General features: G+C 47.2%; 1 protein-coding gene across 3 annotated transcripts in view; it reads right to left on the bottom strand.

Annotated features, from left to right (window-relative positions):
* Nucleotides 1-1,074: 1,074 nt before the first annotated feature.
* The window catches only part of jag2b (jagged canonical Notch ligand 2b), a 116,018-nt gene continuing 95,689 nt past the window's right edge, over nucleotides 1,075-21,403 (bottom strand). For all 3 annotated transcript variants that reach the window (XM_056294397.1, XM_056294398.1, XM_056294399.1), the window contains 14 exons: nucleotides 14,197-14,359; nucleotides 13,146-13,307; nucleotides 12,805-12,918; nucleotides 11,069-11,182; nucleotides 10,761-10,874; nucleotides 8,333-8,449; nucleotides 7,838-7,865; nucleotides 5,509-5,594; nucleotides 4,066-4,179; nucleotides 3,850-3,965; nucleotides 3,502-3,756; nucleotides 3,287-3,418; nucleotides 2,407-2,557; nucleotides 1,075-2,005 (listed from right to left, as the gene is read on the bottom strand). In XM_056294397.1, coding sequence (XP_056150372.1) covers nucleotides 1,482-2,005; nucleotides 2,407-2,557; nucleotides 3,287-3,418; nucleotides 3,502-3,756; nucleotides 3,850-3,965; nucleotides 4,066-4,179; nucleotides 5,509-5,594; nucleotides 7,838-7,865; nucleotides 8,333-8,449; nucleotides 10,761-10,874; nucleotides 11,069-11,182; nucleotides 12,805-12,918; nucleotides 13,146-13,307; nucleotides 14,197-14,359 — 2,190 coding nt within the window. In that variant the 3' untranslated portion in view covers nucleotides 1,075-1,481. The remainder of the gene's footprint in view (nucleotides 2,006-2,406; nucleotides 2,558-3,286; nucleotides 3,419-3,501; nucleotides 3,757-3,849; nucleotides 3,966-4,065; nucleotides 4,180-5,508; nucleotides 5,595-7,837; nucleotides 7,866-8,332; nucleotides 8,450-10,760; nucleotides 10,875-11,068; nucleotides 11,183-12,804; nucleotides 12,919-13,145; nucleotides 13,308-14,196; nucleotides 14,360-21,403) is intronic.

Below are 21,403 nucleotides of genomic sequence, written 5' to 3'. Positions count from 1 at the left end.
ACTCCTATGAACACTTCATGGTTAGCGGGTGTAGTTTCAGACGGGTCACGTGGACCCAGACAGAACACGAGGGGTAAAATGCAGCGAGCTGGTCCATCCAACAAGAGCAACAGGCTGGAGGAGACTGGTGGACGCTGGGCGACACGGAGCTGCTTTTGACCAAAGCACCTCCCCGCCGGGTCTTCTGATGGAGCCGACACCGGCTTGGCGGGAGCAAAGATGGTTAAAGAACCTTGTGCTCATGTTAAAGTCGTAGAGCAAGAGTATTACTTGCTGTTACTTGTGTTTCACCACTTTCTGGATGCAACTTTGGATTGAGGATGTGATTCCTGCTAACTGACCATTTATAAACCCTTCAGAAATTCCTTCCTACATGGTACCTTACTGTAAAAGCTGTTCTGGACTGCGAGATGCCGGATATGACAGTGTAAAGTGTTATAAAACCTGCATAAATAAAAGGAATGACATTGTAAAAAAAAAAAATAATAATAAAAAATAATAAAAATGCGTGATGTCTTTAAGTTACTAAATTCAAATATACAGAGCGACTTCCTTTAGTATTTACACATATGTACAGATATCGTCTTTGATCGAATGCCTTTAACAGTGTTGCTGTGGAACTTAATTCTCCAAATGTACACCTCATCCCTTTTGTCTGAGACTCGAACAATGAGGAGGTCAAACCGGGCAGCGAGACTCTGAGCGTTGCGAGGGCTCTTAAAAAGGCACTTGCTACCAACTGAAATACCGCAACGAACAGAACCTTTAGCCAAGAGATCTGATGCAGGAGGGACAAAACATGGAAGGCCACATAGTAGGCACTGGGGTTTCTGCCCCCTTCCCCCTTCAGGTAGAGTGTTTATGGTAAGGCTGGGGCAGAACGGCCACAGGCGGACCGGCACTTAATGCCGGGACGAGAAAGAGCGAAGGGTGGCTCGTCATGGTTGTTGTGGCTGCCAGAGTCAAGTGCCCTCAAACCGCTCCCCCCTTACCCCTCCTTCTATCTGTGGCTCTACCCCACCCCACCCAACAGGGTCCCGCTAACAAACAAGCCACTCCCCCCCTCCCGGTCCTTCTATCTGTGGTTCTACCCCACCCCACCAGACAGGATCCAGCTAACGAACAAAATCACAATCATCTGTAAACAACAAAACTCTTTATACAGGTTTCTTCTTCTCCATGTAGACTAGTCCTGACTGCGTAAATGGTCCGATTCCAAAACAAAAATTGCAGAGGCCCTTTCACGCCTCAATACAAATGACATTTCTGCTGAACATAATGAAAAAATATGAGTTCACGTCATTCTAACATTCAGACTCAAAATGTCTTACTGAGGACAGCAACAACAAAAACAAAAAAAAACAAAACAGAAAGAATGGCTTTTTTGAACTTAAAAGCCTTTTTTTTTTCCTTTCTCTTTCATAGGTCAAAAATAGGAGTACTCAAGCAACAGGCTTCTCTTGGCTATTCTGAATTCTTTTTTATACACAATGGTCTCTGAGGTCTTTATGACCGGCCAAGGCGGTGCTGACATTTTTCCAGCGGTTATCTTTGGGGCTGTAGAACGGCGTCCGGTGGGGTGCTTTGAGAGGTGAACTGGAGCTGTGCAAGGTGCAGATCAAGTCCCCTTTGGACTGCACCGCAGTCGTACAGTGCATATAAACCGACCCGCCATCTTCCTCTAGCTCAAGCTCCCCCTCAGTCTCCTCCTCCTCCTCCTCCTCTTCTTCCTCCCCTCCATCACATGTCCGACAGGAGGGGCCCATGAGCTTTTTGCGCTCTTGCTCAGCCTCCCTGTTGCTGTCTTTGAGCTGCTGCTGTTGCTGCTGGCGTCCCACCACCGGTCGCAGTGGCTCCCACTGGTTGTTCATGCTGTCATCAGCAGCGGCAGCTCGTGTCCTCCGCTCACACTCTTTTCTTCGTTTGCGGGTCCACCACACACACATGATGATGCAGAGGAGACACAGCGAGCAGACGGCCACGCACAGTATGGGCACTAGGTAATCTATTCCCATCAAGATGACCATAATAAGATGGAGAGAGGGAAAGAAAACACAGTGAAATCAGAGGAAAGAAACAGCATTTCTGATTAGAGCCAGTAGCCCAGGGATGTAACACAGGTATAGAAGATAAGCCCCCCCCTTTTCTCCCCATATAGATAGCTAATATTTCCAATGTTAAAAGCTTCTTTGCAGTTATTAAATGTGTATTTAAGCACAATTCCCTTTAACAGGTAGCCCACCATGACAGAAGCATTCTTTATGAATAGATTGTTCACTAATGCAACTACTTTTACATTTACTCATGATTTTTAGAATCTTTTTCATCTCCACAGAAAACTGGCTTCAGTGTAACAGAGGGAGCCCATAACAAAGCCATGTGGAACACCTTTTCATTATTACTCACCCACTGAAGGGGGCATCACTTGCGTTTCTACTTTGACCTCAATGACTGCCACCATTATGGTGCTATTATGGCGCTTAGCCAACGTGCCCACTATGGTGCTGGCTGCCTCCTGGATTAGACTGTGGTCTGGCTGGTCCTCAGGCTGGAAAGACTACGAACCCCCAAGGACAAGGAGGGGAGGAAACAAACATAAATAATCATATGAAACATTAACGTGTGTAATGGAATTTGGACATGTGGTGATAGTGAAATATTTCTGCAGATAAACTTTATGTAATTTGTAACTTTAAACTTTACTTTTTTTTTTACTTACTAAAGTACATTTACCTTACTCTTTTCTTTGCTTTGAGTTTTTTTGTAATTTGTAACTTTGTAATTTGTAACTTTACGTAGTTTGCATAAACTCATGTCATTTGGTGATAGGCTCATGACACCTATGACTCACCTATGACCTACGACTCATGTCAAAGGTGATTCATGTTTAATACACCGCCACCTTTGGGTGGCAGATGTAAGAGAGGGTGATCAGCAATTGAATTGAGTGCTGCTCTGTTAAATGCAGCCCATTTATCATAACACAAAACAGCGCAGCTACAGCCTTGTAATGTCATCAGCTATATTTGAGTATACCGAGAACCTGGCTTAAGGGTTCTTCAAAAAGTATTTATAAGGGGAGGAGGAATATCTCATCCCCTTCACAGTTGACATTTGGCGAGCTAGTTTGGAGATTAGAAAGCAGCACACAGGTCCATCCTGCTCATCAGAAATGTAATGCATAATATAATGACTGCATTGAAAACACTACTAATGGCATGAAGGATAATTCACTCAGGCAAATTTGGGACAAACAAGATTGTTTTGTGTTGACTAAATCACTTACAATGGCCACCTCTACTGCATCCTGGTTAGAGTGCGACATGTCACAAAGCAAGAGTAATGCACGATCTTTTGCCAGTCTTCGGGTGTCAGGAAGATACCTTAGCTCTGAGCAGATATTCTCCACTGTTGTTCCCTAGGAGGAAATGTGAAAATAAATTCAAGCATAATGTTTGTAAGGGGGGGGGGGATATCTCGGAACATCCACAATATACTTACTGCTGGCACTTTGTCCTTGTTGAAGATAAGAGTCATGCGGGCACAGCTGTTGTCCAGGTGCCCACTGTTTGGCTGGCACTTGGTGGGCACTTGTGGAGGTGGAGGTCCAGAGATGGAGCACACCCCCCACTGATAGCACGGAGAGGAGAAGCAGGTGAGGTATCTGTGCTCCAAACACTCTCGCCCAGCCGGGCACGTCCGCTTGTGTTCCTGCCCTGGTTTCTGGAGCAGACAAAGACGCCGGCCACACATAACCTGGCACCAAAGTACACAAGAAAAGGAGAGCGTGAATGCGAGAACGACATTAGGGGTTATTTTACGGGAGTTTATTCAGGAGTGTCGCGTTACCTTCGTGCAGTCTACGTTGCCGTTGATGCAGTGGCAGCTGTTGCACTCTTCTTCCCAGCGGCTCCCGTGGGGAAACTGCAGCCCGGCATAACGGCAAGTCTTCCCTACGCCGACGACTGCATGCGTATACAGACAAAACCCAGTCACGAAGGAGCTCGGTGAGCGCCACACCGAGGTACAACTACGTAAATACAGCGTACGACACAATATATTTACACTCTTGGCATCGGGGTCCTGTTCTTCCGAGGGGGCATAGACAGCGGTAGCCATTGATCTCGTCCACACAGGTGGCGCCGTAGGCACAAGGGGAAGACTGGCACTCGTTGATGTCTGTACAGGGGAGAGGGGCATTCCCTTTTAGATCGGGCAACATCACACAGCGCCGGTGTCGCCGTGCGGCCGTGCCCGGTTACACCTGGAGGTGACCAGCGGGAGGATTCCCCAAAAGAAGACGCTTTAATCGAACTCCAGCCACAAAACGGTGACGCATACTACCGCCTCGGCCAGCTTCACCTGCATCTTGATTTAGTCTTTATTCCTCCCTACTACTCTTCATGCTTGGCCTCTGAGCAGGACTTTTTTTGGACTAAGCACCTCAATGCCCCCATACTGGTTCAAATGAAGGAAAAAGGCAAATCCTTCAGGTTAGTAGCTGAATTTTGAAATATTTTTTTTCTACTTGTGCACACGATTACAATAGATCTCGTCGTAGCAATGAGTAAATCTGTGCAGATAGCTTCTTACGATATTTCAGCACGTGGCTTTCTGAGGGGTGGCGCATCAGAACTGCTGTCCATTCACTAAGAGAATTTGCATTACGGCGTGTGGCCTAATCGGCTCTGTGCATAACTGTGGTCCACTGACTTCCGGTTTCTACGGCAGCGGTCGCACCGGTTTCGTGTTTGTTGGCGTGTGCTAGTGACAGTGGCATGCTTTTCCACAGTTCCGTCCGTCCGTCCGCTCGTCCTCATAATTGTGGACGTAACTCGATATGTACAACTTGAAACGTTTCACCCGTTTGCTGGCAGGCGCAGGTGAAAGTTTGTCGACAGTTCTGTGCACGCGGTTGACATTTATCCATGGTAAATCTCGCAGGCATCATGAAAAATATGCCATCGTCAATAGCGCGCCTCAACGAACAGGAAACCGGTATGACCGCTGCAGCAGAAACCGGAAGTCAGCGGACTGCAGTTGTGCAGAGTGAATTATGGACACCAAGCTTTCAACTGCCATAAAGATGGTCCTTGCACAGGGAAAGAAATTCACATGCCTGCCAGAATGGTGGCTGCTAGATAGCCAAAACAAAGAACGAGGATATTTATGGTCGCCGAGCAATTTGTCTTCTGCTTGTGGGGGTATGGCGGTCCCCCCCCCCTCCTTGGGGGTTAAAGAACTGAGGAAAATGGGAGTACGGGGCGTGACTTGGACTTGCATTTAGGTGTCACATCACACGGCTCCCCCTCCTCCCTGCCCTCCTGCATCCATCTAAAAATATACTTTGTTGCTGTGATTGTGTGAGGGTGCCTGTGATGGGGGGATCAAACACTACGGCTGGATTTTACTCTGAAGGGAGCGGCGCGGTTCTGCTCACCACACCTCCGCAGTGACTGCCGTGTGGGCGAGTACATGATGTACGAGTGAGTTTGTAGAATGACTTACTGATGCGGCAGTCGGGTCCGGCAAACCCTGGGGCACATTCACAGCGGAACCAGTTGACTCCATCAACACACATGCCTCCATTGTAGCTGAGAAGAAAGAAAGAGGGGGGAAAAAAGATTGTGTAGGGCCGTACAAGAGCCATATCCTTTCCAGCCGCAACAAAGCACACCGTGTGTGTGTGTGTGTGTGTGTGGTGTCACAAGGCTCAATTCAACTCATCAATACAAACCCTCCACCTTTCAGATGCAAATAGGCGTGTCCAGTCCCTCCCCTCCCCTCATCTCATCATCCCTCTATCCCATTCCTCCTCAAAGCCCTGATCCTCCGAGGGTCGCCAGAGAAGAATAGACAACCCCCCCCCCCTCATTCTCCACGGGGTGAGGGTCTCTCGGAACCAGCGGGATCTTATTGCCCCTCCACCCCCCCCCCGCAACAAGCCCTTTGGCGCTATTCAAAATCCAAGAAGCAACTCCTCCCAGAGATGTCCCTTTGAGGCTTGATTTAGGGACAATTTCCACTACAGTTAGCAGCTCCTCACCCCCCATCCCATCCCCCAGAACATCCCCCAGAACATCCCCCAGAATGCAGCTCCTGCATGGGGCCTGTGCAGCGTGTTGCTGCAACTGCATGGCTGCAATGTGTGGACACTGCCAACACAGGAGAGACTAGCAGCTAGCAGGGCAATGGACATTTAAATGTAAACTACAACCATGAAACTGTTCATGATTCTTAATACTCAGCTTTGATTAGATTTAGACAGAGGATTTATAAACTTAAAGGAGAGAGAGCGAGACAGACAGAGAGAGGGAGAGACAGAGAGAGAGACAGAGAGAGAGACAGAGAGAGAGAGACAGAGAGAGAGAGACAGAGAGAGAGACAGAGAGAGAGACAGAGAGAGAGACAGAGAGAGAGACAGAGAGAGCGAGACAGACAGAGAGAGACAGAGGGAGAGACAGAGAGAGATGATCTGTGTCAGCAGTAACCTGGGGAAGGTCTTCCGCTGTATTCTTAATGCCTGAATACAGGCCTTCCTCACTGAACACAGTGCCTTGAGTAAGAGTCAGATTGGCCTTCCACCAAATCATCGCACTACAGATCACATCTACACCCTACACCCCCTAATTAATCAACATGTTTACCAAAAAATAAAGGAAAAATGTTTGCATGCTTCATTGATTTTAAGAAAGCATTTGATTCCATCTGGCATGATGGCTTACATTATAAAATCAGCCAAAGTGGCGTAGGGGGTAAAGTGTTTGACATAATCGAATCTATATATTTGGAAACTAAATGTGGAGTAAAACTTGGTGACAAAACAACAGAATACTTCACTCAAGGGCGAGGGGTGAGACAGGGCTGCAGTTTGAGTCCAACCCTGTTCGATATCTACATCAATGAGTTAGCGTTGTTACTGGAACAAGCTGCAGCTCCTGGCCTCACCCTAAACCACACAGAAGGGAAATTCTTGCACTATGCAGATGACCTGGTGGTGCTGTCTCCCACAGAACAGGGTCTACAGCAGCATCTGGACCTGCTAGAGAAATATTGTCAGAACTGGGCCCTGGCAGTAAACTTAAAAATGACAAAAAGTATGCTCTTCCAGAAGCAGCCCAGGTGTCAGGAAAGTAGACACCTTTTTACTCTAGGTAACACCGCCCTAGAGCACACGTTACACTATGATGACCTGGGAAAAAGAGAATAAAAGAGAAGACAAACTGGCTGACTGTCTGTCCACTCTCAGAGACAGTCTGCACAGACACATCCTTACCAACTACAGGCTCGCTGACCACAGTCTAGCCACTGACAAGGGCAGACACACAACACATCATGGCTACCAAAAGAGCAAAGAATATGTGGTCACTGTACGGCAGGTGAGGCGGAGACAGAGACGCACTTCCTGCTAAATTGTGAGAAATTCTGGAACAACAGAGAAAACTACCAGGAGACATTTGAAAACCACATTCCAAATGTTCTACTCCTGGATGAGAACAATGGCCACTTATTGTAGGAGAGGGTCAAAGGTCACACCTTGCGGCACAATATGTGTCAGAATGCGATAGCCTAAGGGTCAGTGTCAATTACCGTTCTAATTACTGTCAATTACTGTTCAAATACTATTCTATATTTCTACCAGTTACTCTATTAACCTATTTTGCTGTCACCCGCTTTGGCAACATTGTAATGTATGCAGTCACGCCAATAAAGCTTTATTGAATTGAATTGAGAGAGACAGAGAGAAACAGAGAGAGAGAGAGAGATGCGGTGTAAACCACATGAGAAAAGCCTACTTTGTGCGTGCTGTGTGTGTTTGGCAGATAGCAGTACATACCAAGGGTGAGGGTTGCAGTCGTCCGTATCTGTTGAACGAAGCAGACAAAAATAAATGCAGCTGGTTGACAATAAAAACCATCACAACCCTGCGGTGCCTTACCTTAAATCTCAACAGTATCACCACACATCTACAAGCATGCTACGTGGTACTGTTTTGATGGCTGAGTAGTGTGTCAGTAGGGAACGGACACTACTGGCTCATCAACCAACTCTGACTAGTAAATCCTGTTTCCTGAAATATTACGACGATGCAGTCCATTCTGAATTTCAAATACTTCTGAAGCTAACTGACAGAAAATTAATGTTTTATACTGTGAAAAATCTAAGAAAGTGACAACGAACATGTCACAATGAAACTCTAACAACCAAAGTGCAACAGAAGCACTCATTCCACAACCCCCCGGTTCTGCATCTGGGCGGTCCACATTACATGACCTACACACTTGTAGGTGTTGAACTGTGCCTTCAGAGGTGAGATTAGAGGAAAACTAACTTTGGCTGCAGGTCGGGCCTTCCCAGCCTTCTTTGCATATGCATGTGAAGGCATCCCCTCCTCCGACGCACGTGCCGCCGTTGGAACAGGGACTGGAGATGCATGTGCTGTACTTTGCTGTGGAGAAGGATGGCACCAGAGAGAGGACGAGTCAGAGACGTGGACCAGATTATAATAATAAAAGATACATTCACCCCTGTACTCGCAAATTCATCCAAGCTCATCTTTGCCAAGACAGGTTAACATGTTTCACCTGGCCCCAAAATAGTGGAAAAAACCTGGTCTCTATCAGAGCTACCAACTTGCTTCCTTCCTTCCTTCCTTCCTTCCTTCCTTCCTTCCTTCCTTCCTTCCTTCCTTCCTTCCTTCCTTCCTTCCTTCCTTCCTTCCTTCCTTCCTTCAAGAAAGGCCTTAACACAATTCCTCTTCCGGGCCTACCTTAATCCTTAAAGAGCAACTAAACCCTAGACCATTTTAGTGAGTTTGCTGACATCTACAGGTTAAACACCATGTAAAAGTTAAAAACATGGCAGGCTGGACTTAGTACTCTGTGACATTAGCATAGCAGGATAAACATAGCTGCAGATAATAACATTAATAATAGCTCTGATAGCAGGCTGGTCTTGGTACTCTGACATTAGCATAGCAGGATAAACATAGCTGCAGATAACATTAATAACAACTCTGATGGCAGGCTGGTCTTGGTACTCTGTGACATTAGCATAGCAGGATAAACATAGCTGCAGATAATAACATTAATAATAACTCTGATAGCAGGCTGGCCTTGGTACTCTGACATTAGCATAGCAGGATAAACATAGCTGCAAATAATAACATTAATAATAACTCTGATGGCAGGCTGGTCTTGGTACTCTGTGACATTAGCATAGCAGGATAAACATAGCTGCAGATAATAACATTAATAATAACTGATAGCAGGCTGGTCTTGGTACTCTGTGACATTAGCATAGCAGGATAAACATAGCTGCAGATAATAACATTAATAATAACTCTGATGGCAGGCTGGTCTTGGTACTCTGTGATGTTAGCATAGCGGGATAAACACAGCTGCAACTAACAACACAAATAATGGCTCTGTGTCATTTCGAGTCAGCACACCTATCAGCATTGACAGACAGAACCAACACTGACGGTACTGTCAGTGCTGGTTCTTTGACACGCCTATATCTTAAAGAGCCATTATTAATGTTATAGCTGCAACTGTGTTTATTGTGCTACGCTAACATCACAGAGTATCGAGACCTGCTTGCCAAGTTTTAACCTTCACATGTTTTTTTTACCTTTAGATGTCAACAATCTCACCAAAATGGTGTAAGGTTTAGCTGCTCTTTAAAGTGGACTCTGGTGGCATGGTGGCACTTTACAGTGACTATGAATTGGCACTGGCTGTTACCATTGAACCCTTACTTACTTAACACCATTACTATTGGTGACCATTATTGAACCATTTTCTTCTTGCACTTGTCTGCATAATTTGTCTGTTTTCTGGCGTGAGGTAATGCACTTTGTATGTATTTTGGGTAACACTTTAGTATGGGGAACGTAGTCACGATTAATTAGGTGCTTATTAGCATGCAAATTAGCAACATATTGGCTCTTAATTGGTCATTATTACGTACTCATTAAGGCCTTATTCTGCATGGCCTTATTATACAACCAGTAAGCCATTAACTATGAGTTTTCCCTCTATAACCTCAGAAGTATTGCTTATTAGTAGTACCATCTCAATATGCTTTGCTTAGTATGGCCTTTATAAGGTGGTAGTACCACAAGAAGAGTTATTCTCCCTTACTAACACTTAATGAATATGGTCTGTTCTTGCATAACAAAACACAAAACTACAAGTGTTCATAGTGTTAAATTACTCTAAATTAAGTTTTTGTTACTTAGAATATGTTCCCCATACTAAAGTGACATCTTGATCATTACTAATTCACTAGTAATTACGTTTTTTTTACTTAGAATATGTTCTCCATACTCAAGTGTTACCAAACTTTGAAACTCCAAAGCCGTTATAATGACTGTCTTGGTCGTTCTAGTGTTACATGAACACTTGATATGTACTGTTGACTACAATGTTTACCATGTAGCGTATATGATGCTAGCTGGTAACATTCAAATGTATCTGCCTGTTGTTGACCGTCTTGCAGGTCACGTTGGATAAAAGCATCTGCTACATAAGTAGATGTGGGTGAGAAGGTCACTTTGGTGCTCTTGTTAACTTGGCTTGAAAGTTCTTTGAGGCGAGTCACGTAACGAACGAGTTTCAAGACTCGTGAAAGCCATTTAAGCCACTGTAGATTTTACAAAAGCATGTGCGTCCAAGTTATTGTTTTTCCCCTACTTGAGAAGTTTAGTTTTCTGTTATGACAAAAAGTGACAAGACACCAGAAAGCCGGAGGCTCACCTGTATTGCAAGTGTTTCCTCCCCATCCGGACGGACAGGCACAGCGAAAGGCATCGCCATGGTCGTAGCAGGTCCCTCCGTTACTGCAGGTGGTGGGGTCACACTGGCTTACACCTGGTCCCAATAAAATACACCACTCAGAAGTCAAACCCCCCTCCGGAAGCCAACTAGTTCAGATAAGCCTAATGATCTGGAGAACAGAGCTTCTCAACATACTTCACTACTCTGGGAGGACCACGGCATTCGGCACGGGGACGAGTTGGCTGCTAACAGCTACATACAAGCACACACTCATTGGTACAACTTACGGGAATGGCACGTCTTGCCCTTCCAGTTGTCAGCACACTCGCAGTAGAACTCGTTCACCTGGTCAACGCACCGTCCACCGTTCTTACACGGGTTGCGGCTGCACTCGTTCACATCTGAGGAGCAACAGTGGCGGTCAGATAAAGTTTAATGACAGAAGCTCTTTAGTTACCTTTCTTTCAACACAGTGCAAACCGGGCGCCCGGGTGGCATAGTGGTCTACTCCGTGGCCTACCAACGCAGGGATCGCTGGTTTGAATCCCTGTGTTACCTCCGGCTTGGTCGGGCGTCCCTACAGACACAATTGGCCGTGTCTGCGGGTCGGAAGCCGGATGTGGGTATGTGTCCTGGTCGCTGCACTGGCGCCTCCTCTGGTCGGTCGGGGCGCCTGTTCAGGGGGGAGGGGGAACTGGGGGGAATAGCGTGATCCCCCTGGTGAAACTCCTCACTGTCAGGCGAAAAGAAGCGGCAGGCGTTTCCACATGTATGGGAGGAGGCATGTGGTAGTCTGCAGCCCTCCCCGGATCGGCAGAGGGGGTGGAGCAGAGACCGGGACGGCTCGGAAGAGTGGGGTAGTTGGCCAAGTACAATTGGGGAGAAAAAGGGGGGAAAATAAAAAAAAAACACAGTACAAAAGAAATGAAGAATGGAACAAGGATCTGATCTCAACATTCAACAGCTGTAACTGCACTGAAATTAGCGTTACCATCGCTCGGTGCCAGATGAATCAGAAGGTGGGGATACACAGCCAACATCTACTGCACCATTTCCACACAAGGTCAGTCAATATAATTTGGTGCAATTGCTATGTAGCTTGTGAAGAACTGAGTGCAAGCTTAGCCTTTGGGCGGGGCATCAAACATTGTACCCCCCCCCTTTCTCCCAATTGCATCCGGCCAATTACCCCAGTCTTCCGAGCCGTCCCGGTCTCTGCTCCACCCCCTCTGCCGGTCCGGGGAGGGCTGTAGACTACCACATGCCTCCTCCAATACATCTGGAGTCACCAGTCGCTTCTTTTCACCTGACAGTGAGGAGTTTCACCAAGGGGGACGCAGCACATGGGAGGATCACACTATTCCCCCCAGTCCCCCCCACCCTGAACAGGCATCCCAACCGACCAGAGGAGGCGCTAGAGCAGCGACCAGGACACATACCCACATCCGGCTTCCCACCCGCAGACACGGCCAATTGTGTCTGTAGGGACACCCGACCAAGCTGGAGGCAACACGGGGATTCGAACCGCTGAGCCCCATGTTGGTAGGCAATGGAATAGACCACCACGCCACCCGGACCCCCCTGCAAAACATTGTCTTTCTAAACTGAGAAATTTGCAGAGGGGGAGATGCGAGTTGTATACTTTAGTCAGTGCTACTCAACTGCCCATGCTGCTATGTGTTAGTCATGTTATGCTTTAACCAAGCACAAACATTACACACGGTACCTTTAAAAATATTACACACGGTGCCTTTAAAAATAAATATTACACACGGTACCTTTAAAAATAAATATTACACACGGTACCTTTAAAAATATTACACATGGTACCTTTAAAAATAAATATTACACACGGTGCCTTTAAAACGCTGCATGCAGCGAATGGAAGTGAAGACGTCCCATGCATGATCTACGACTCTGCTTTCACTTTTCCAAAGGGGGTTTCAAGCTGTGAGGCAGTGCTTTTTGCTGTGGACGGGGGCTTGACGGTGGCGGACAGGAAGGAAAGGGAAAAGGGACTCACTGAGGTCACATAGTCGACCCTCCCAGCCATCAGCACAGAAGCACTGGAAGGAGTTGACTCCATCGATGCAGGTCCCACCGTTCCTGCAGGGGCTACCGATACAGTCATTTATATCTGGGGGGGGGGGGCATATAGAGAACACTGTAATCAGGGCTGTCTTAAGTGAAAACGTTTCAACGTTACAGGTAAAAACTGGAAAACAAGATCAGCCCAGCATTTATAGATGCTTTTTTCCAACTTCAGACGTTAGCAGGACTCACAATAGCAGTACAGCGTTTAGTCGATTGTCAAACTGAAACATGTTACTTCAGTGGTAGGCAGAGACTACAGGAAGTACGTACTCTCGTGGCAGTAGGCGCCGCTGAAGCCTGGGTCGCAAACACAAGTGAAGTTGCCTCCTGGCTGGCTGATGCAGCGACCCCGCGGCCCACACACGTTGGAGGAGATGTGGAGCACTTCAGCCGAGTCGTTTGACGCAACAGCAATGGTGCAGCTGTCAATCACTAAAATGACCCAAAAAAGTGTGTAACGTGTCAGTTTCTTTCAGTAACACATTGTCCATCTGGGAGAGGAGAGGACGAATGAACGCAGCGTGGACCTGCGATGTTGAGTACAGACACAGATTCATGTCAAACATAACATTCTGGTACTTTCTAGTATGAAAAAGGTAGATATGAGCTCTTCTTAATGGTAGGGGCAACAGCGGCTTGGAGATAGAGCAGGTCACCTGGTAACTGGAGGGTTGCCAGTTCCATTCTCAGCTCCTCCTTGCAAAAATGTCAAGGTGCCCTTGAGCAAGTCACCTGTCCCCAAACTGTTCCCGGCTCGCCGGTGGACGAGTGTGTGTGTGCACGGCTGAATGTGAGGCATTCGTTAGAGTGGATGCTGCAGCAAGAAAAACACCACATAAATGCAATCCATCCACCATCTTGACCATTTCATGTCCGTCCATCCATCCAGCCATTATCCAAACCGCTTATCCTGCTCTCAGGGTCGCGGGGATGCTGCAGCCTATCCCAGCAGTCACTGGGCGGCAGGCGGAGAGATACCCTGGACAGGCCGCCAGGCCATCACAGCCACCCCCCACCCCCCCACCCACACACACACACCTAGGGACAATGTAGTACGGCTGATTCACCTGACCTACACGTCTTTGGACTGTGGGAGGAAACCGGAGCCCCCGGAGAAAACCCACGCAGACACGGGGAGAACGTGCAAACTCCACACAGAGGACGACCCGGGATGACCCCCAAAGTCGGTCTACCCCGGGGCTCGAACCCAGGACCTTCTTGCTGTGAGGTGACAGCGCTAACCACTGCGCCACCGTGCCGCCACCATTTAGTAAAAATACCCGGATTAGATCTGGCCTATCCATTCTAGCGCATCAGTCACCTTGACAAGGAGTGGTCCGGCAGTGGTCCTTGACCTGGGCACACGTCTTTCCCTCGTAGCCTTCAGGACAAGCGCAGTAGAAGTCCTGAGCCATGCCGTGGCAGGTAGCCCCGTTCTCACATGGGTCTGGGTCGCATGGATCTGAGGAGGACCAGCTGGCGATCTTTGAAGGAGAGGGAAAGGACATTTCTCTAAATTTCCACAGAAAATATCGAGGAAAAGCAATATTTTGTACAAAACAAGAGTTTTTTTGGCCATTTTTTGCCTTTCTTGGATAGAGGATAGTGAAGTTACAGACGGGAAACAAGGGGAGGGAGAGATGGGTACGACATGAAACAAAGGTCACTGGCTAGAATCTGACCAGGGACATTACGTGGCATGCGCCGTAACCATTCAGCTGACGGGGTGCTCAAGATTTGTTTTTTGTTTTTAATATGAGGGATGACAGAACATGTTGTCACAGGGGTAAGCTAAAATGCCACCTCATAAACCAGAGGACGCTACACGACACAACTTCTCTTAAGTCAAACCCTTGGTACCACGAGGTTCAAGTCATCAGCATATAAAAGCAAGCGCAGTTTTCTCATTTTCACCTTTAAAATAAAAAACAAAACGCTGCTAATTTTATGCAAATAGCCTTGGTACGGACGTTCAACGTTATCACTCTGTATAGAGCAGAGAGACAAATCCGTGTCTTCAGAATAATAACCAGCCACAGGTCTAAAGTAAGATAATCATGCCAAACTTGACTCAGTTTTGGGACAGCTGTCACATACAACTTGCGACAACAACCAAAACCAATCAGCTCTGAGACCAGACTGTGCAAACGGGCCACCCATGGAAACTGGACCTTACTTTGAGGATGGGGGGGGGATCGATTCACGTAAGAATCGCGATTCTCATCTTCTACGATTCTGAATAGATTCACAAATTCCAAAAATACATTTTCAAAAAGGTTTTTTCAGTCTTACACAGCCTCTTCACTGCTGGCAATGTTGACTTGCCACGCACCTGTTCCAACTTCTGGAAAACCCAACAGAGGCCCATCAGTCCCTGCCAACGTTAGCTCTCCGCAGCCTTTCTAAAACATGGAGCAGCAGCAAACTCAGCCAGTCCCATCATCATTGAAGGCAAGCGCTTGGACGCGTTTCGGATTTTGTAATCTCCCGAGGAAGAAGGAGCTTGACACGACTCATTCAGTATGCAAGATTTGCAGAATGAAAGCTAAGTATTTCGGGAACACTACAAAATGTTAGGTCTCACATCATACGCCATCAACCAGAGTCGAAAGAAGTAGAACAATGACCTGCTGCAACATTAACACACAACCAATGCACACTACACAACTTTACCAAACTCCCAGCCAGTTCTGAACCAAACTCCCGGCCAGTTCTGAACCAAACTCCCAGCCAGTTCTGAACCAAACTCCCGGCCAGTTCTGAACCAAACTCCCAGCCAGTTCTCAACCAAACTCCCAGCCAGTTCTGAACCAAACTCCCAGCCAGTTCTCAACCAAACTCCCAGCCAGTTCTGAACTAAACTCCCAGCCAGTTCTGAACCAAACTCCCAGCCAGTTCTGAACTAAACTCCCAGCCAGTTCTGAACCAAACTCCCAGCCAATTCTGAACCAAACTCCCAGCCAGTTCTGAACCAAACTCCCAGCCAGTTCTCAACCAAACTCCCAGCCAATTCTGAACCAAACTCCCAGCCAGTTCTGAACCAAACTCCCAGCCAATTGTGAACCAAACTCCCAGCCAATTCTGAACTAAACTCCCAGCCAATTCTGAACTAAACTCCCAGCCAATTCTGAACAGGCAAAAAAAAAGAAGTGAAGGAATTCAATTATCTCGGGGTCTTGTTCACGAGTGAGGGTAGGATGGAGCAGGAGACTGACAGGCGGATTGGTGCAGCATCAGCAGTAATACGAAAGTTGTACCGGATCGCTGTGGCAAAGAAGGAGCTGAGCCGGAAGGCAAAGCTCTCAATTTACCAGTCAATATTCGTTCCAACCCTCACCCATGGTCATGAGCTTTGGGTAGTGACCGAAAGGGGGAAATCATGGATAAAAGCGGCTGAAATGAGTTTCCTCTGTAGGGTGTCTGGGCTCAGCCTTAGAGATAGGGTGAGGAGCTTGGACATCTGGAGGGAGCTCGGAGTAGAGCCACTGCTCCTTCGCATCCAAAGGAGCCAGTTGAGGTGGTTTGGGCATCTGCTTAGGATGCCTCCTGGGTGCCTTCCTTTGGAGGTTTACCGGGCACGTCCAACTGGGAGGAGACCCCGGGGTAGACCCAGAACTCGCTGGAGGGACTACATGTCCAATCTGGCCTGGGAACACCTTGGGATTCCCATGGAGAAGCTGGAGGGCGTTGCTGGGGACGTCTGGAGTGCCCTACTTAGCTTGCTGCCACTGCGACCCGACCCCGGAAAAAGCGGCTGAAGATGAGATGAGATGGAAAAAAACCCAACTAGATCGATCACCCGTTTCATTTCAAAAGATCTGCACCCCTACCGCGTAGTCCACAATGAAGGCTTTAGATTTATGATCCAAAATATTGAGCCAGAGTACGACAAACCATCGTGTCGGTTTTTTACCGAGAATGGTTAGGTTTGCATTTGTGTGTTCACATTACTGCAATCAATTGATAACTTTTTCAAACATAAAAACTACATAATCTTATACACACTTTAGTCTGCTGTCATGCCATAATTTGCCACACTGCCTTTCTTAGCGCACAGCGGACTGGAGTAGATCCTGAAATTAGCCCCCCTATGTACCAAATCTAGAATCGATTTTGAACCGGGAATCCTCTTGAATCGAAAGTTGATTTTGAATCGAATCGTGACCCCAAGAATCAAAATCGAATCAAATCGTGAGATTCTGAAAGATTCCCACCCCAATTTGAGGAGGCCCTGCAGACTGAAGACAAATTGAACAAAAACACTAGCAACACACTGTTCAAGCAGAGGAAAGCAAGTCTCCAAGGTGTCTCTAAAGGGGTAAAATCCTAAAAGTGGTAGTCATAGCAGTGCTCTCAGCCTCGTCTGCATGACGCCTCCTCACACCCAGCCGCCCAGTAGACTCGGGTGCAAGGTGTTCCAGCCAAGTTTCAACGCCACAACTGGATATATGAGGTGCGGCATTCCAGATCTCATAGTTTGTGTGTGCAAAACCTGTGTCTTGGACTCTGCGGATGACTCAGGTTAAAGTGAGTGTAGGTCATTTGCTCAGTTTGTTTTCAGTGTTTACAAAAGGCCTCGCTTGTTGCACTCAACACAGGAATGTCGGCTTTTCAGGCTTCACTAAATTCAGATGAGGCGATTCCTTCTGCAAAATCAGAAAATTTGACCCAGTGTAGTCCTAAAAAGTGCACACACACACACACACACACACACACACACACACACACGTAGAGAGGCAGGACATAAAACGTCTAAAAAGTCTACACACCCCTGTTAAAATGGCAGATTTTTGTGATGTAATAAAATGAAACTACGATAAATCGTGTCAGAACCCTTTTCCAATGTTCGAAATTGCAACCTATAAAAATACATTAAAAGGTCCACTTAACCCAGTGATACGATAAGACTCCGGTCACGGTTCACATAAAAATATAATTTTGATAGCTTCACAAGATTCTTCAAATAAAAATGACAATGCACAGTGTTCACCGTAAGCATAGCGCCAACATCATGGATTAATGCTGCGTTCACACTACCATCGACATGACTGACGAGTCGTCACACATTCATCCGTTTTCTATGGCGCTGAGCGACCGGTCGATGTTACATGACCAACTGGTTTATCGTCAAAAGAAGTTGACCGTCTATTACTCTTTGGTGGCCCATCAACAGCCAATAAGATTGAATATTCTCACGGGAGGTGAGAAAAAAAGAATAATACTAAACTTACAACGACTTGGTGGCACAAGTGTGCACACCCTCACATTCATTCCCAGCACATTCAAAATCATGTGAAATAGTTTAAATAGCAGTATATACCTGTTGTCAATTAAAGAGACTGATCAACCCTAAATAAAATTTAGCTCTTCCTGTAGGATTTTCCTGCGATCCAACAGGAAGTAGGAGTAGAAAGGACTTGGGGGGGGGGCAGGAGTGAACAGAACATCATTAGCAGGTTAAGATCGGGGCATACTAGACTAAATTCTCCATGGCAACTCATCGGGGAACATCAAACTGAGAACTGTGATGTCTGCCATCAATCAGAGACAGTGGGACACATTTTTTTACTTGCCCAACATATGCAAGAGAGAGAACCGTACTGAAAGCTATGTTGGAACAAAAAGGAATTGTGCACATGGACCTGAAAGCAATCTTCGCGGGGAATGCTGGAAATGATGTCCTTGGATGTATTTTCAATCCCGAAGAAGAAGAAGCAGCAGCAGCAGCAGCAGAAGAAGAAGAAAAAGCAGCATTTGCATGACATCTTCTTGGTTGCATCCAACTACAAAAGCCACGGTCCACAAAGAGCTTACAAAGCATGGACAGGATCTCATTGTTGAAAGGTATCGATCAGGAGAGGAGTACAGAAGACTCTCCAAGGCATCAGATCTCCCACGGAACACTGTGAAGACAATCACCAACAAGGGGTGAAAATATGGCACAACAGCGACATTACCTAGAAAGGGATGTCCCTCCAAAATTGATGAGAGAACTGGTCAGGGAGGCTGCCAAGAGGCCTGCAGCAACATTAAAGGAGCTGCAGGAATCTCTGCCAAGTATTGGTTGCTCCCCGCATGTGACAACAATCTCCTGTATTCTCCATATATCTGGGCTGTGGGGTAGGGCGGCAAGACAGAAGCCTTTTCACATGAAGAAAACATCCAATCCCAGCTAAATTTTGCAACAGGGTACATCCAGTCTCCCAAAACCATGTGGAAAAATACGTTATGGTCTGATGAGACCAAGTTTGAACTTTCTGGCCATAATTCCAAAAGGTCCGTTTGGCACAAAAACAACACGGCACATCACCACAAGATCACCATACCCACGGAGAAGCATGGCGGTGGCAGCGTCGTGCTTTGGGGGCTGCTTTTCTTCAGTCGGAACTCTGAGGCTTTAGTCGAGCTGGAGGGGATCATGAAGAGCTCCAAATACCAGTCGATTTTGGTGCAACACCTTCAGGCATCTGCTAGAAAGATGAAGAAGAATTTCACCTTTCAGGGGCGTCCGGTGGCGTGGGGGTCCAGTCCATGTTCTACCAACATGGGGATTGGCTGTGTCTGCGGGTGGGAAGCCGGATGTGGGTATGTGTCCTGGTTGCTGCACTAGTGCCTCCTCTGGTCGGTCAAGATGCCTGTTCGGGGGGGGGGGAACTGGGGGGGGGGTAGCATGATCCTCCTATGCGCTACGTCCCCCTGGCGAAACTCCTCACTGTCAGGTGAAAAGAAGCGGCTGATGACTCCACATGTATTGGAGGAGACGTGGTAGTCGGCAGCCCTCCCCGGATCAGCAGAGGGGATGGAGCAGCAACCAGGACGGCTTAGAAAATAGGGTAATTGGCCAAGTAGAATTGGGGAGAAAAAGAGGGGAGAAAAGCCAAAAAAAAAAGAATTTCACCTTTCAGCACGACGACCCACAGCATAGATCTGAATGAACAAAATGTGACGGTGTGGCTCCATCACTGACTGCGGGAAGCACAAGCACAAACAACACACCTTCCCCGCTCCCTTCCATTCTCACTAAGTAGTTCGTAAACCCGCCATCATCCCTCTTTCCTTCTCCGTTTCAGTAGTATGACCAAGGGTGCACAGTTGGTGGTTCTATTTCATTTACACACACATTCACGCAAACACTTTACTCACGTACCGTTTGTTGCTGTGCGTCGCATATTCGCCCTGCCGCCTCCCATCAGTGAGTTTAATTGGCACAACATTTCCCTCGGTTAAATAGTACATTCTCGCGTCCTTTCATGGTCCCATGAACTGCATGATAATGTTTCTTGTTTATTTACCACTACTACTACTACTACTTCCTGCTGCTCCTGTTAGGAGGCGCCACAGTGGATCATGTTTCCATCTCTTCCTGTCCTCTGCATCTTCCTCTGTCACACCAACCACCTGCATGTCCTCCCTCACCACATCCATAAACCTCCTCTTTGGCCTTCCTCTTCTCCTCTTCCCTGGCAGCTCCATATTCAGCATCCTTCTCCCAGTATACCCAGCATCTCTCCTCCACACATGTCCAAGCCATCTCCACCTTGTCTCTCTTGCTTTGTCTCCAAACCGTCCAACCTGAGCGGTCCCTCTAATATACTCGTTCCTAATCCTGTCCTTCTTCATCACTCCCAGTGAAAATCTTATCATCTTCACCTCTGCCACCTCCAGCTCCTCCTCCTGTCTCTTCATCAGTGCCACTGTCTCCAAACCATATAACATAGCTGGTCTCACTACCATCTTGTAAACCTTCCCTTTAACTCTTGCTGGTACCCTTCTGTCACAAACCACTCCTGACACTCTTCTCCACCCACTCCACCCTGCCTGCACTCTCTTCTTCACCTCTCTTCTGCACTCCCCGTTTCTTTGGACAGTTGACTCGAAGTAAAACTCATCCACCTTTGTCACCTCCACTCCTTGCATCCTCACCATTCCACTGTCCTCCCTCTCATTCAGCATAGGTACTCCATCTTGCTCCTACTGACTTTCATTCCTCTTCTCTCCAGTGCATACCTCCACCTCTCCGGGCTCTCCTCAACCTGCACCCTACTCTCACTACAGATCACAATGTCGTCCGCAAACATCATCGTCCACGAGACTCCTGCCTGATCTCGTCCGTCAACCTGTCCATCACCATTGCAAACAAGAAAGGGCTCAGAGCCGATCCTTGATGTAATCCCACCTCCACCTTGAACCCATCTGTCATTCCAACCACACACCTCACCACTGTCACACCTCCCTCATACATATCCTGCACCACTCCTACATACTTCTCTGCAACTCTCGACTTCCTCATACAATACCACACCTCCTCTCTCGGCACCCTGTCATATGCTTCCTCTAAATCTACAAAGACACAATGCACCTCCTTCTGGCCACCTCTATACTTCTCCATCAGCATTCTCAAAGCAAACATCACATCTGTGGTGCTCTTTCGTGGCATGAAACCATACTGCTGCTCGCTGATCGTCACCTCTCCTCTTAACCTAGCTTCTATTACTCTTTCCCAAATCTTCATGCTGTGGCTGATCAAC

The sequence above is a fragment of the Lampris incognitus genome, chromosome 15, assembly GCF_029633865.1.
Source record: "Lampris incognitus isolate fLamInc1 chromosome 15, fLamInc1.hap2, whole genome shotgun sequence".
Classification (NCBI taxonomy): Eukaryota; Metazoa; Chordata; class Actinopteri; order Lampriformes; family Lampridae; genus Lampris; species Lampris incognitus.
This window is presented reverse-complemented; position numbering and strand designations above follow the sequence as displayed.